The sequence below is a fragment of the Dermacentor andersoni genome, chromosome 1 (genome assembly GCF_023375885.2).
Source record: "Dermacentor andersoni chromosome 1, qqDerAnde1_hic_scaffold, whole genome shotgun sequence".
Taxonomy (NCBI): Eukaryota; Metazoa; Arthropoda; class Arachnida; order Ixodida; family Ixodidae; genus Dermacentor; species Dermacentor andersoni.
The window spans coordinates 28,576,385-28,592,863 of record NC_092814.1 but is presented as its reverse complement, the minus strand read 5'-3'; the positions used below and the strand labels follow the sequence as shown (position 1 = coordinate 28,592,863).

Sequence of the window (16,479 nt, the reverse complement as noted above, 5' to 3'; positions counted from 1 at the left end):
AGGAACGTCAATTGGCTGTTTCATCCAAACAGGATGTTTGGGTGAAACCGACACTTTCTTTGAATAGGCACATAACCGGCATGTTAGAATAGAGTCTCGGAAGCTATAGATTTGCTGTAATCGACATGAACTCCCTCGCTATGTCAAATACATGTTCCAAGTCGGCGCGGATGCTGTGCCACGTCTTTAATGGCCTGGGAGTGACGCGACGATCAACCTCAGGATTGCTATAGTATGCGTTCAATTGCGAGGACCTTTCAAGCCTCCAGCTAAGGGCGGCTAGTTGGTTTTCCATTTTAGACTGTGTGGTGGAATGCGAAGCGGGACAGGGTCACCGGGAAAAAAAATGAGGATAAGTGCTTGACGCGTGATGGTTTGGGCTCCCCGGACTCGATGCAAATTCGGGCTCCCCGGATTCGGGCGAAACGGGCTCCCCGGATTCGATGCAAATTCAGAGCGATTGAGGGGGTCTCGAACGCACTCCTGATATGATGAACAACAAAGAATAGCACCGCGGCCAAATTGACGGACATCGGTGATCTTCTGGAACTGGGACGTGGCCTTTCGAAGCACCACCTGAATCTATTTCGAGTTCTTCATCTGTATTTACACCCATTGGTAGGCACAATAGCCACAAGGACACTATTGATGCCACTGCGTAAAAGTTAGTCTATCGGTCACTCTCAGCTAGGGATATAAGCTGTCATATAACCGAGTCAGTAACCGATATAACCGAGTCAGTAATTTCCACGTTCGCAGGTACATCTTGTCCTACTGAGATAAAAGTATGGCTTCTAATCTTCAGAGTGGACCCGCTTGCCTCGCGTCCATTACAATGTCCCAATTGTTGACGCTATGGTCATAGCATGGGTGGTTGTAAATCTTGTCTTCGTTGTTGCGCTTGCGGCGGGAGTCAATCCACTAGTGACTGCTCGGCCCAATCGGACTCGTGATGCCTCTGCGGTGGAGCCCATAAGGCTGATTGCTCGAACTGCCCTCAAATACTGTCCAAATACTGGAAGTTATGCACAAAAGGCATTGCTCACGCCAAAAGGCCATTGCGGCGGTAAAGGAAAGAGCCCATGGTTTGCCAGTGTGACAGCACGACACCAGGCTGTCATTGATGGAAGCTTGTCAGAGGTAATTGCACAAGCTATTGAAAATTCTATGGCTAAAATTATGGAGCGCATTGTACAAAGCGTCACGGAATGCTTTAACGGAATGGTATCATCACAATTAACACAATTATTACCGACTACTACTGCTCAGCCAATAAACTCTGAAACAAAGCTTGTTCACCCCACTCTCAGCATGATGGGGAAATTGTGTCCACATCCCATATAAAGCACGTCAGGCCTGTTCCAGGTTCCTAAAACAAGGTCACTACTAGCCCAGACAACTCTCATTATCAGGATACCTCAAACATGAAAATTGACGTGAGGGCACAGAAAACGAGTTGTTCTCCCCTGGAAGCTACAACTTCACACTTAGTAAATCGAAGAAAATCCCCCCTGAAGTCAACCTGAACTGAAAAAATTTTGGAGGAGGCTGTTGCCTCTGCGGTGCTCTCATCACTGGAAGGTAGATGGGGGTGCTGCAGTGGAACTGCAAAACAGTATTCGCTGCTTCTACTGATTTAAACGTTCTATCATCTCAAATTTCTCCAGCTGCAATTTTACTGCAAGAAGCTTGGTTATCGCCTGAAAAACTAATTTGTTTGCGCAATTTTAGGTCCTTTCGCCTAGGTCGCCCGTTTAGAGGTGGGGGCTTGTTAATTATGGTCTCAAGCAAGTTTTGCCACAGGGAAAATACATCATTCCAGCTGATGTCTCCAGAATGGGAAATTCTAGCAGTAGAAATTATTCTCCGTGGCAGTAGGCCTTTCTCGTTGGTCAATATATACGTTCCTTCGGGCGTGCAGGATACACGCCTACTAGACTCAGTTTTGGAAAAATGCGGTAAAGAGATAATATTGGCTGGTGAATTCAACTCACATCATATATTATGGGAATCCAGATCAGACCAGTGTGGAAAGCATCTATAATACTGGGCAACAACTAATAACTTTTCGTGTCAAAATTTGGGTTCAGTTACATTTCTTCGCGGACAGTTTAGATCTTTGCTGGATCTTACGTTTCCGGGTCCAGGTCTTTCCATATCCGCATGGGAAACGGTGGGTGTTGGGACAAACAGTGATCATTTTCCAGTTGTGTTTGAAATGGTAGGTCCACAGTCCACCGTGGAGGCTCGAATCCACTCTTTTGTGGATTACCATACATTTAAAAGATGCTTGCAGACCACTTTCAAATCAATTGAAGATTATTCATTGAACGCTGAGGATATTTGTTCAATCTTAGATACTTCGCGCAAAAGGTCAGAGTTCCAGTTCGAAGCACGCAAAGACACTGCTTCTACAAATTGGTGGAATGACGATTGCTCGCGGGACTACAAGTGACCTAACTGCATGGAAACAACTCATGCATAACCAGTCTCTGAAAAACTGGAGCAACTATAAATGTATTGCTGGAACATTTCAAACAATCGTATCCAAAGCAAAAGACAACTACAATGTCCGCCATTTCGAATTTCTTTCAAAATCAAATAATAAGCATGCATTATTGCGCTTTTTAAGATCCCAAAAAATTATTCTGCGCCCCTTGAACTTGGAGTCAATAGATTGAACCACCAATGAAAAAGCTTACTCTCTAGATGTAATTGCGAGAGGGTTAGAAACCCGATTCGTTACCTCCCTTCCCTCCTTTCCTCAATGACAGGGCACATCAGCAGATTTCGAAGAGATTTCTATGTGAGAATTGTCCCAAGCTGTTTCATGTTTACCAGCTGCAGCCCCAGGTGCCCATAGACTCACTACTCAGATGATTAAACTTCTCTTTGACGTCACTCCTAACGGCTTGTTAGATGCCGTAAATTGCTCGATACAATATGCATGGATCCCTCCTGCGTGGAGAATCGCCAAGGTGATTCCACTGCAGAAAGACCAAACCAAAGGGTATGTCCTAGACAATATTCGGCCTATTTCTCTAACATCAAATTTTGTGAACTTAATAGAAAGATTATTAAACGCATGTATGGTTGTTTGTGACCACAAGAGAATTATTGAGCCCCTGCCAAATTGGATTTAGACCAGGGTGTCCATTTGGTGCGCACATGTCGACTTAGAGAGCCGAATTCAGTTGGCTCGTCAAAAAAACAATATGCAGCTCTATTTACACTAGGAATTTCTAAAGCATACGATAGTGTGGAATACCGTATATTAATAAAGAGAATACAGGATATTGGATTACCTGAATACTTCGTAACGTGGACTGCTGACTTCTTGCAGGGCAGGGAGTTTTACTGTGCACAAAGTGGAATTTCATCGGGAGTATTCAGACAAACGCGCGGGGTTCCTCAAGGCGCAGTTCTTTCCCCGCTGTTGTTTGACATCCTACTCAGCTCCATTCCTTATCATCAGAATGTAAGCACGTACGTTTGCGCTCATATTATAGCGTTTTTTGCTTCGGCAAGTGACATTCAGTCACTGTACGAGTGCTTACAGGAATACTTATGCGAGCTAAAAGCATGGCTGGACAGTATCCGCTTGTCGCTTAATGTAAGTAAGAGTGCCGTTCTTGTCTTTCCCCTCTCTCTCCTTTTCTCCCATCTCCCCCACCCTGCTGGCGCTGAGGCGTGCTCTCGCGTGGGTTGCAGAAGATAGTGTCAGCCTTTCCCCCTTTCCCCCACAAGAACCACTTCTCTCTCTCTCTATCTCTCTCTACAAGACCCAGTTAACATATACCTTTCATACGGGCCTTCCACTATTCCACAATTGAAAAAAGTCAAGTACCTTGGAATTATTTATGTTGTAAATCTTAACTGGCGTCATCATATTGAACATATAACGTCAAAAGCTTCCCGTGCAATGAGGATACTAAGAAGGATAAGCAATAATCGATGGGGCATGCGTATAGACACACTCATAATGAATTACCGCATGTATATATGCGACCTATACTAGAGTTCAGCTGTCTGTTATTCCCCGGCGCCTCTGCTCACAAGCTACGTCCACTAGTTTTGCTGGAATGGGAAGCGCTTCGCTTATGTCTGGGGCTACCAAAGTTTGTAGGAAACGCTGTGCTCTACAAGGAATCACGAATACGTTCCCTTGAAATGAGATTTAAAATACTCACCGTTCAAACATGCATAAGGCTCTATGAATTGCCATTAAAAAGGTCACAGTCAATCTTTACCAATGAACGAGCCCAATTTTTTGGAATAACATGGCCTCGATTGCACACGGCACAAGTGATTATAACACAATCGTTATTGAGTGTGTTAGACGCACATATAAATGATGTAATCACGATGAACAGTATCTCAAATTCATTGGTTATTACTTATGAGGACATATACCCAAACAATGCAAAGCAGCTTCCCTCGCATGTTCTTAACGGCTTACTCCAGAATTACTTGAATCAGCTCCACACAAACGTAATTATAGCAACAGGTGCTTCGCAGTGAGGAAAAAGCCGGAGTTGGAATTTTTTTCATCATATTAGATTGGTATTTTTCTATTCGGCTTCCGGACTTCACTCTAATATTCCTAGCGGAATTCCTATCTGTTGTCCTAGCTTTGCGTAAGCTACAAGCTTCCAGGACAACCGCGGTAATAATCACAGACTCTTTATCGCTATGCACCTCACTTACTGCTCCCGGCGAGTCGCATATATTAAAAACTTTGTACTCACTGGCTCCAAGTCATTTTCGGAGTTTACGATTAATATGGATACCTAGGCACAAAAGCATATTTATGAATTGAGCGGTAGACAGCTTGGCCAAGGCTTCTATCAGCGACCCTGTGCTTACCCTTCTACCAACCACGCGTTTCATCACGTCTGTCAGGTTTAGAAGATACATGCTTTTGACATCAAAATCAAATCTAACATCATCCTCAGAACTACACCACTTGCAAATTCCCTTGGAGCAGGAAATTTTGCAAAACCAGACAGACGGAAGTGACATTAACGAGACTGCGTTGTCGAGTCCCATCCCTAAATTTATACATGCACCAATCTGGTCTGGCAATTTCCCCTTTGTGCCATTTTTGCAATTCGTTAGAAACGGTTGAACACTGCTTTCTGGGATTCCGGCGTTTCTCTTTCCTGAGAAAAATGGCAAAGGAAATTAAAGTGCAACAGCTCGGCCTGCCACTGAACACTCCGGTACTGCTGTCTTTCGGAGCGTCTGTGCTTGGGCACTCACACAGAATGTATGCATCGCCTTAGAAAAATTCATTATTGAATCAAACCGATTCATTGTTGACCGTATTATTCATTTCATTTCTCCTTTACTGCCTCATTTATATTATATATAATTTCTTTCTTTTTGGTTGAATTACTGTCTACTGAATCGTTTTGAACTTTCCTCGCTTTAATTTAGTCATCAAAATTATCGATTTATAAATTCCTTACCTGAAGACACATGTAAAGCCCGCCCGACTCTTGGTCAATCCCCGTGAGTGGGTATGCACCATGAACATTAAGGTCATCATCATCGTGATCAACAACAAAGACGTTAAATGAACAGTAGAATACCGCCGCCCGATAGTTGAGCACACCAGACCGAGCTCTTGTTCTTGTTCCCCAGTGAAGTGAATAGCGCAACCCACTCTGGAGGATCGTCCATGAATCGGGCGGTGAAAGAACTATTATCATTTTTTTTATAAATTAAGGTTATATGAAAAAGTATCTTGCAAATGGGATTTAAAGTGGCTACTGTTACAGATATGAATAATCAATTATCTAAGTATTACATAAAAACAATTGTGTGAGCAAAATAAGTATTAAGAATTCTAGCATGCAATTCGTTTTGCCTCACGCAGAAAGATACAGAGGGCTTCACAAATGTTCCTGTGACTGTAACCTAGTACGGTAGCCCCAAAGAAAACAATTACAGGAAGAGTCAAATTCAAGCCAAGCTTCTGGAAGGGTTCTTCTAAAAATCTTTTCCGTTGAATAATGAAACGACGGCATGTCAGAAATAAGTGTTGCAGAGATTCACTCTCATTGCACAAAGGCGATATAGCCTGACCAGACCTGTGGAGGTAAATGTTCAGTGTAGGGGACTCGGCACCGTAGTCTTGTAACCGTTACTTCAATTTTTCTAGAGGAGCACCATTTGTTGTTCCAAGGAAAATAGATGCGGGAAATCAGATGTTGCCAATGATGATTGCGCGAACTTATTTGTAGTAGGATATTTTCTTAATCGTGCCGCAGTGATGAAAGCTGACGAAGGCAAAATGGCGAATATAGGACCATCGTGGGATGCTACTGCGAGCGTATCTGCATATTCATTTAAGGCTAGACCTCTGTCACCTGGCATCCACACTAAACGAACAAGACGTAAGTGTCTTGGGAGAAGAGAACGGAAATGTAATGAATCTGCCAATTTGGGTTTGGTGAGTGAAGTACAAACCGACAGGCAATCAGTTAATATTATGGCTGATGACAGAGATGGTGGTAATTTACGTAAGGTTAATACAACTGTCAATAATTCCGCCTGAAAGATAGGCGTGAAGTCAGGTAGCCGAATGGAAAAAGACCAATTTAGATGTGGTGATTCAATGCCCACACCTCCCTTTTCTTCGCAGACGGAAGCATCAGTTAATTGCTATAACGGTCTTTGCATCCAGGTGTGCAAGGTGGTCTTCCAAAATACTATCCAGATATTGATAGGGCAAATGTTTAGCATTATTTGGAAAAATATACTCAAATTCAGTTTTAGCGACTGGAACAGAGGAATTTAGTAACAGCACCTCGCATAGGCGAACATTTAATGGGTTCAATAGTTTTTGCACGAAAACAACTTGAGGACAACGTGAGAGACATCACTGATAGTTAAAAAATGAGGCTGGTTCATTAAGGAAAACATATTGTGATCTACTCTGTGGTGATGCATATATCTTTAGAAAAGTTTGTACTGTTAGGATATGAAATCGTATGAGAAAAGAAGGCAGGCGTGCTTCTTGATATTGACACGTGTACTTCTTTATCTTTATCGGGCGACCACTTCTCACCACCTAACAAATGTTATCGCACAGCGCAGGATGCGCCTGTATGTAAAAGAAGTTTCTGGAATGTTATCGATGGTTCCATCCGCTGTCTTTCCCCGCAACTTGTGTGATCTGATTGCATGTATGCGCGACGCGAATAGTGTAGAATTTTGTGGGAGGCACACGGGTCCCAGCGGCTACTCTGGAACGTTCGACGACTGATCTATAAAAGCGTACGCGCTTGACCCGCTGATCAGATTTTCGACGATCGCCGACTGCGTTCGCCGCTATCGTTGTGCTTTAAGTGTAGCCTGTCTTTGTGGGCACAGGTTCGCCCAATAAAAGCTAGTTTTGTCTTTCACAGTATTGCTACTGTGTTCGTTAACGTCACTACCACGTGGCAATATAAGATATCGTTAACGACAAATTTGGGAAGCCCAAGACATTAACGTAATTCCTCTCGTTCTAATAGAATCAGAGGCCAAATTTTGTATGCAGGTCCCCCAGAAAACAAAACGCAGCCAAACTCAATTATCTGGCGAACATACGTGCAATAGATCATAATGAGGGCATGCCGACGCAACCCTGATCAATTGCTGCAAGTCTACGCAGCATTCCTACTGCGCGTGCTCCCTTCAAGGTAATATGCTCTATATGCAGACTCCAAATAAGCTTTTCGGTGTACGTTACATCCAAATATTCTAAGTATTCTAAGTAAAGAACCAACTTATAAAGCCCCAAACACACGGCTGCACGTACACCACATCACCACACTGCAGGCGAGACGCCACGCTGCTACGCTGCTACGGTTGCCAGATTAAAACTGACTACTGTCACCAAGTCTAGCAAGCGTCTCAGGAACTGGCAACCTCGGCGCGTAGCAACTTTGCGACGCTCTTGCGGTTCTCGATTTCAATGCATGGGCCCTATGGGTAGCTTGTCCTCTAGAGTCAGTATAGTAACTCTATGCTAATCCCTATTGCAGACATGTTTACTTTTCCACTGCTCTCGCGGAACCCAAGGGCTTCAAGGAGGCCAGTGGTGCCTAAATCAACCACTGGGCAGACGCCTTCACATTCTAATAAAACATGCACCATAGTTTCCCTAGCTTTACCGCAGCAAGCACATGCTTCTTCTTCCTTCTTATGTATCGCTTTATAGGTGCTTCTTCTAAGGCATCCCGATCTCGCTTAGAAAAGTAATGAGCTTCCCTTTGAGTTATCATAAATTCTTTCTTTCCTGATTTCGTTTTTTTTTCCTCTTAAGTAGTTACTCATGGCAGGTTTCTTTTACATGGTCGCCACCCGTGAGATTGTTTCAGCCTCTCTCACTTTCCGCTTGATGTTCTTTGTTGCTGTGTTGCCCACCCTACAGGCCGCATACTTGCTGGTAAGCTTCCTAGTTCTTTTCCTCCACTGTGAATCAATGTTTTTCCTGTACACATACCTCAACAATCTCCCAGCCCATTTACTTTCTTTCATATTCCTCAGTCGTTCTTCAAACTCCAAATATTCAAACCGACACAAGTCACCTTGGTACTATACCTGGTACAGCCTTGTGTCGCCGCCTGCCGGCAGCAGCAGGAAGGCACTGCTACAGCGTAAGCGGCCGCCGTTTCGTCTGCGAATAACCTCCTACATAGGAGGCTATGGTCTGCGCATCAGCTCCTTCCTGCTGCTGCCGGCAGGCGGCACAAGTCTGTGCCAGGGCCGTCTTGTCAGACTCCATTTTTCCCATAGGCGAACAATTTCTCATTTTTGTCTTTAAAAACAGGCGACTAATCGTGCCAAGTGTTATACTAAACAAAGTCGACAGGAAAATGCGATCGTTCTGCAAAATCTGACCAAGAACAGTGCAGCGGCGAGTGCAAAATCTTTTTTTGAACACGCGCAGCCAAATATTCAGTGCCATGTATGTATGTATGTATGTATGTATGTATGTATGTATGTATGTATGTATGTATGCACGTATGTGTGTATGTATGTATGTATGTATGTACGTATGTATGTATGTATGTATGTATGTATGTATGTATGTATGTATGTATGTATGTATGTATGTATGTATGCACGTATGTATGCACGTACGAGGGGAAGTAAAAAAGTAAAAGGACTTTTGCAATTTCTCGCTCTAGGGTTTGGTAACGCTGCTAGTATCCAGCGCTAAATTAGTGTCGTCTGCAACACTTCTTAGTGTCGTCTGTAACACTTCTATGGAACGTCATATCATGAAAAGCCAACAAACACTGACACGAAGGACAACATAGGGGAAATTACTTGTGCTTCATTTATTAAGCACAAGTAATTTCCCCTATGTTGTCCTTGGTGTCAGTGTTTGTTGGCTTCTCATGATATGACTAATAAAAATCGGGCCCCTCGGTTAACCCCCTTTCTTCTCGTTTTCTATGCAACGTGTCACTCTTATTCCCGCGTCAGTCGTTAGAGCGTTGCAGACCGTTAAACATGGCAGTTCCATTGTCAATCTGCACCAAGGAGGAAATGAGGGCAGTGATTCGCTTTTTGTTTGCGGAAGGTGTTAAACCTGCGGAAATTATTCGTCGAATGGAAGCGCAGTATGGTGACAGTTGTTTATCGCGAAGCAAGATCTGCGAATGGATAGAGTGTTTCAAACAAGGAGAAACTTCTTTATGTGACGAGGAAAGCACGGGGAAGGGAAAGCACGGGACGAGGAAGCACAATTTGAAAGTCGATGAGGGTATGGTGATGGAAAACAGGAATCACAGTGGACGAAATCGCCAATACTTTGCATATCAGTCATGCTTCAGCGTATTCCATCTTACACGACGACAGGCTAAATTTTCGGGAGGTGTGTGTAAGGTGGGTCCCGCAAGAATTGTCAGCGCAGCGTAAGGCACAAGGGTTGGACATCTCTCGAAAACATTTGGCCCTTTATCGTCGCGAGGGAGATGGATTTTTACAGCAAATTTTTACTGAAGATAAAACTTGGGCACACATCATCACGAATGGGAAAGTAAGGCTGCGGCCATGGTTTGGAAACATTCATCATCACCAGAAGTTAAGAAATTTAAACGTCAACCATTAGCTGGTAAGATTATGCTAACACTATTCCGGGACATGGAAGATGTGGTAGCCGTTCATTTCAACCCAAGAAGCGAAACTGTGAACAGTGGGAACTATTGTGATGTGTTGCAAACTAAACTGAAACCTGAAATCAGATCCAAAAGTCGTGGAAAACTGCGAAAAGATGTCATCATGCAGCAAGACAACGCTCGGCCATATTCTACCAAACGGACGGCCGAAACAATCAAGGAGTCGGGATTCGAATTGCTGGAACACCCGCCATACTGTTCAGATCTGGCTCCAAGCGATTTTGATATGTTTGGACCAGTGAAGGAAGCGCTCAGGAGAAGATTTGCAACCGATGCAGAAGTCATTGATGCGGTGCAAAATTGGTTACAGGTGCAACCAAAAAGCTTTTTTTCCGACGGAATAAAAAAAACTTGTGAATCATTGGGCAAAGTGCGTTGTAGTCCAGGGAGGATATGTAGAAAAATAATGTACGGTTCAGTTTTCTATCATTAGAGCAAATGTACCTTTCCTCAAAAGTCCCTTTACTTTTTGACTTCCCCTCGTATGTATGTATCTGCGTGTGTGTGTGTGTTTATTAACAGGCTAACGTGTCAATATGGAGGAAAGTTAAGAACTTACAATAGCCGCGTTTACATGAATGCGACAGTAGCGTGTAACATTTCTTAGAGCATCACCGCAATACTACGCGATAGCGCTTGCACGAGGCGCCTTCGACAGAAAGAAGACGCATCCGTCAAGCGCATTTCGCCGGTGAGTTGAGCCCAGCACGCACTGTCGCAATCTTCCTCTGTCGATGCGATACGCCAACGCTTACGCGCGTCGCGTGAGACAATTTCTCGATCTACGCACTCTTTTGGTGATTTAATGCGATTCGTCTTCCAAGCGAATCAGCCGTTTAGGTGGATGCGATGCCTAGAAATGCGATGCGCCTCTGCCGCATTCATGTAAACGCGGCTAATGACAGAGAATGCTTGTCAGAAATTCTGCCTCTAGGGATCGAGCTACCCGACCGGAACGTGCTTCGCCTTTGTCGCCGACGCACAGTATATACAAATGTCAATAGCACAAAAGGCTGATAACTCTGCCGGAAAACAATACGTAACACATTCATATACACTGACAAATACCAATAAAACGATCACATATTACATAGGACAGCTGATCATCCCTCCAAATTTAAGTTTTAAATAGCATAAAATAGCATAGGAGCAATCTGTATGAAAACGACAGGAGTGGCGACGCTTCGAATTTGTTATGACGAGAGTAAGCACCTTGTCATGTCGCTTGCGTGAAACTTCTGAGAGGCAGCTCTCGTCACTCGTTTTCTTTCTTTAGCACAGTCACATAAATTACGACGCGACAACCTCGAACGCAGCAGAAAAATTAATAGGGTTATTCTCTGTTTCTTATTTTTTGCGTGCGCAAGTTATAATGTGGAAAGTCTGTGCACCGGGCCGCAACGATTACTCGGATGGCAAGATGGCGACCTTGACTCACAGGCGTTTCGTGCACGGGCTGCCGGCCATAGGGCTGAGGTGAAGAGCAGCGAGGGTAGTAGCAGGCGCAGAAGCGCGAGATCCGGGCCCCTGGTCAGGGCAGGCGGCCAAGCGCTCATGGGAGTGGCTGCGCGGTGTGGCCTGAGGCTGTCCGCGGCTGTCCCTTGCGCGCGGCCACCTGACACCGGACGGCGGTCGAGGCGATGTCGCTTCCTGCCTCCTTCTCCGCAGCAGCCCGGTCCCGCGGTTGCTCAGACGCCCACGTTGCTGGGCTGGCCCCTCAGGTGATAGCCGTATCCCGAATCATAATAATATCAACGCTGAGTAACTTACCGCGCACAATAACGAGTACACCAACATACATTTTGTCTCACTTTTCCTTATCGTGTGCTGAAAGTTTTTATGCGTTCGCATTATTAGGGTGCTTCACGCACTTTCGAGGGGACTATCTGTGTTTGTATATGTCCATTTTCCCACCTACCTTGGGTCACTGAGTAGTCCGTGGTCGAATGGTTAGCGCATCGGGTTGCTCTGCTGAGATAACACGGTTCGAAACCAACCACCTGACCAACTTGAGTCAACGTCTATGTGGTGATGTGCACATACCTGCCTCTCTTCGATGAACTTCTTTCACGCCGACGAGGGTCACTGTAGATGCGGGACTGGGTAGGCACTAATGTTCGAAGAAACACTTTGACGCCTACTTGGAGTACTGCGGATGTGCCACTCGGTCTGCGTTGGCATTAAATGAACCTCTTCGATGCCAACTTGAGTCGATGTTTATGTGCCAGTAGGTGTGTGTCGCTCTTCAGTGAACGTCTTTGACACCAACTTGGGTAACTATGTGCCACTGGGGATGTGCCGCTCTCATCATCATCAGCAGCAGCCTGGTTACGCCCACTGCAGGGCAAAGGCCTCTCCCATACTTCTCCGACTACGCCGGTCCTGTACTAATTGTGGCCATGTTGTCCCTGCAAACTTCTTAATCTCATCCGCCCACCTTCTTTCTGCCGCCCCCTGCTACGCTTCCCTTCCCTTGGAATCCAGTCCGTAACCCTTAATGACCATCGGTTATCTTCCCTCCTCATTACATGTCCTGCCCATGCCCATTTCTTTTTCTTGATTTCAACTAAGATGTCTTGAACTCGTGTTTGTTCCCTCACCCAATCTGCTCCTTTCTTATCCCTTAACGTTTCAATCATCGTTCTTCTTTCCATAGCTCATTGCGCCGTCCTCAATTTAAGTAGAACCCTTTCGTAAGCCTCCAGGTATCTGCCTCGTACGTGAGTACCGGTAAGACACAGCTGTTATACACTTTTCTCTTGAGGGATAGTGGCAACCTGCTGTTCATGATCTGAGAATGCCTGCCAAACGCACCCCAGCCAAGTCCTCTTGCCAACTTGGGTCACTGAGTATGTGCCCCTGGGTGCGCGTCAAGCGAGGGAGCAACTCTCAGCGTTCGCAGGCACCGGCGTGCCACGCTACCGACTGTGATTGTATGTCTGTGCTCCTTTCTTTATCTCTACTTTGTTATCACTTTACCTCTCCCTCCCCTCTCCCCAGCGTAGGGTAGCAAACAGAATCTTCCTCTCTGGTTAACCTCCCCGCCTTTTCCTCTCTCTCGCTTTCTTCTCGTCTCGGCGGATATGCGCGTACTTCTCAGCAGCGCCACTACATGGCGCGGCGTATACAGAAAGACTAGGGCCCAGGGGTGAATCTCCGGATGGTTGCCATTGGCTGTTTTGAAGCAGACGCTCTTTCGACGCTAGCGCCAAGGTCCCTTTCAGTTACGGCCCTAACAGGAGGGCGATGCTTTAGCAAAATGACGGCGCACACGATTGTTTACGTTGTCACGGCAACAGGAACAGCCGCGTGGCACCTCCTCTCGCGTTTTTTTTTATTTATTATGCCGACCCGCTCCGCTACCTCTCCACCTTTCCCCATGTCCCGCGCGCCTTTACTTTTGCTTTCTTTTTGCCTGCCCACGGCGCGTTTTTTTTTTTTTTTTTTTATCGCGCGCGTGCTCTACCCCAGGCATTGTTTGTGAACTGGTGAGTGGCGCGCCGTGGGTTCCTTATGCGTTAGCACGCACGCAGTCTTGTCTATACTTTGAGTATGCCGGCATATGCCAGAGCGTATATAAATTCCACTTCCAACACAACAGATCTTTGGCCTCGCTTTATTCCCTTCCGTTTCCGAAAACAAATATTTTTTGCATAACTTGGTATGATACACGCTCAGAAAATAAACAAAAGTGAAAAAGGCATGGCATGTACATGACTACTAAACAACACGAAAGTTCACAGACAGTGAAAAAAAAGTAATAAGTAAAACTCGAGAAAACGCGAAGGCCTTTTCATGTGCACACATATAGAAGATTTTTATATAATGCCCTAAAGACCAAAGTGTAGAAGCGCTTCTGATATGCGCACTCATAGCTTTTGATATACTCACTGAGATATTGCACAAAATTGGACGACGTGTATGGCATAGTCATGACAACTAAAGAAGGGAAAACTCACTGGTTATGGCAAAAACAATAACACGCAAAATACCTAAGAAATAGAAGAAAATGTTAAGATTGTTTGATTGACAGCCATACAAAAAAAACAAGCGCTTACTTATAAACCTGCACAAAAGTATATGAAATGTGTGACATGTTCGTTACTACTGAACAAAATGGAAAAGATATGGCAGAATAAAAATATCTGTATTAAAAACGGAAATACACATTATCACATTATTTTGCACTCAGCAGATAACGAAACATGAAACGTCATGCAGCGGGCTAAGCTGGCGCCGGGCCGGCGGGCGCGCGTGGAGACATTCGAAGGTGAGGGAGCTGTGAGAGGGCAAGGGGAAACGAGTTGAGAGGAGGGGCGCAAGGGCACGGCTTCTTGTATCGGCGCGCGCGGGCGCGCGCCGATCTAGGAGGTCGTACAAGGGATGCGGATTTGCTTTCCCGCCCTTCTGATGGATGGCGCCAATTACCTCTGCCACCGGAGCGGCCGAGTTTCCGAGGCCGGACTAGGGTGCCTCGATGTAGCGCGCCGCCGTAGAGAGTGGAGACACTGCCTTCGTGACCGCCATATTGCGGCGAGCGCGTGCAGATACGGTGGGCAATGGAGCGTCGGCCTATATTCTTGTTTAGCATGCGCTTGCGCCAGCAAATTCAGGTGTATAATGGTCTTGCACATTTACTCGCCATCCTAAGCGCTTCTTGCACACAGAAATGAAATAGCGTATGCTTGCGTGCATAGATCTCGGAGGAAATGACTATACTGTGCAGCTAGGTCCGCGTTGGCCAAATGGGATGCTCAAACCAATGAATTACTTGACTAGATTGACTGCTTTATAAAGGAACGCCTTTGGGTGCTGTCAGACATGAGAGTTTATAAGGTGCACAACATGTAGTAGGCTTCACTGTGTCTCTTGCTACAAATCAGCAACCAGTTGACGTTGAGTTGAGGCTCCTAAAAGAAACCCTTTATTAGGCTGGCTTGCGCCCACTAAGAACTGCACAACTTCGCGGCGGTGATAGCAGCAAACGTGCTCGGCTGTCATCAGTGAACAGGATGCCCGCCTCTCTCGGCCGAGCTCAATTTAAAGCCGGTAAGGAAACTTCGAGAGAACATGCTAAAGACAACGACAAAATTCTGGAACCCGACATAGTCGCGCGTGGCTCGGATCAATCGAGATAAATCTGGTCGCATCTCGCGTCACAGAAAAACTGATAATGCGCCGTGCCGGCCGCTTTAAGAATGATCAAACAAATAAAAGCAAGCTTCGCGGCATTACTCTAACCACACAATGCTGGTACCTAAAAGCGGAATACCTTTCTCCGTTCCTTATGCCGTGAAAAGCGAAAACGGCGCATGCCTTTCGTTGTCGAGCCGGCACACAGCGGTACACAACACCTTGGCATGCTGGTTTTTGCGACTGAACACAGTTGAACCGCCCAGCAACTGGCGCACAACGCAGCAGCTTCGCAAACTCCCCAACAATGCTGCTGTACCAACGCTGGAAGGAACGGGCGCAGCAAGCGACTCTCCCCAATATGGCGACCGCGGATCAAAACGGCGGTGCGGCGCAGACCAAAAGGTGTCATCACCCTGTACAGCGGCGTGCTACACCGGTTTCACCTTTGGAGAGCCACCTCCACTCCAGAAGTTTAGGTATATAAATTCCTTGCCTCCAGTATGGTATGTGATGACTGTGGGGAGCAAACGCCAAATAGACGCCGAGCAGATGGTGCGGCGCGTGTGAACATTCATCAGGGCGTTCACTCTTACTGAAACTGGCAAAGAAGGCTGCATGGAACTGCTCAGAAAGCGTATCGATGAACCGAAGTCCCGCTGTGGCATTCAGTACGAATGCAGTGACAACGCAAAAATATTTGTTGTGTCACTCCACCAACAGTGGAAGGTGTATCGAAAGGATGGCAAGCAGATGCTGAGCAGACAACGCGGCGTGGATGAACACATATTGAGGCGCATTCAGCCTTCCTATTGGCTAATGTAAAGTCCCTCAATAAAAATTATAGAGGGACCTTAGGCTAAGGAGCCCTGCAGCTCCCCCGGTGCTGCAAGCAAGTACTGAGATAGAGTATGGATCCTCGAGACGCCTGTGCTGTCGCGCGAGAGATTTGTGACGGTTATTTATTCAATGTTTGTGGCGTAGATGCTGTATTCGGCGGTGGCCATGGTGGTGGTACTCTGTCGCGTTTCTGCGCGTCCTGGGCTGGCGGTTGCGAGACGGGTTCGTCGCTCAAGTACGTCTTTGCCCAGATGCACTGTTCCGTCTTCGCGGCTCAACTCAGCTTCGCGTCGTACGACTCCCGCAGTGCAAACGCGGCTATCGA

The 16,479-nt window shown here is 45.9% G+C and overlaps 1 protein-coding gene across 2 annotated transcripts in view; it reads right to left on the bottom strand.

Annotated features, from left to right (window-relative positions):
* LOC126545474 (cubilin-like) overlaps nucleotides 1-11,937 on the bottom strand; it is a 77,895-nt gene extending 65,958 nt beyond the window's left edge. For both annotated transcript variants that reach the window (XM_050193358.3, XM_055061264.2), the window contains exon 1: nucleotides 11,620-11,937. In XM_050193358.3, the coding sequence (XP_050049315.1) occupies nucleotides 11,620-11,737 (118 nt within the window). In that variant the 5' untranslated portion in view covers nucleotides 11,738-11,937. The remainder of the gene's footprint in view (nucleotides 1-11,619) is intronic.
* Nucleotides 11,938-16,479: the final 4,542 nt, after the last annotated feature.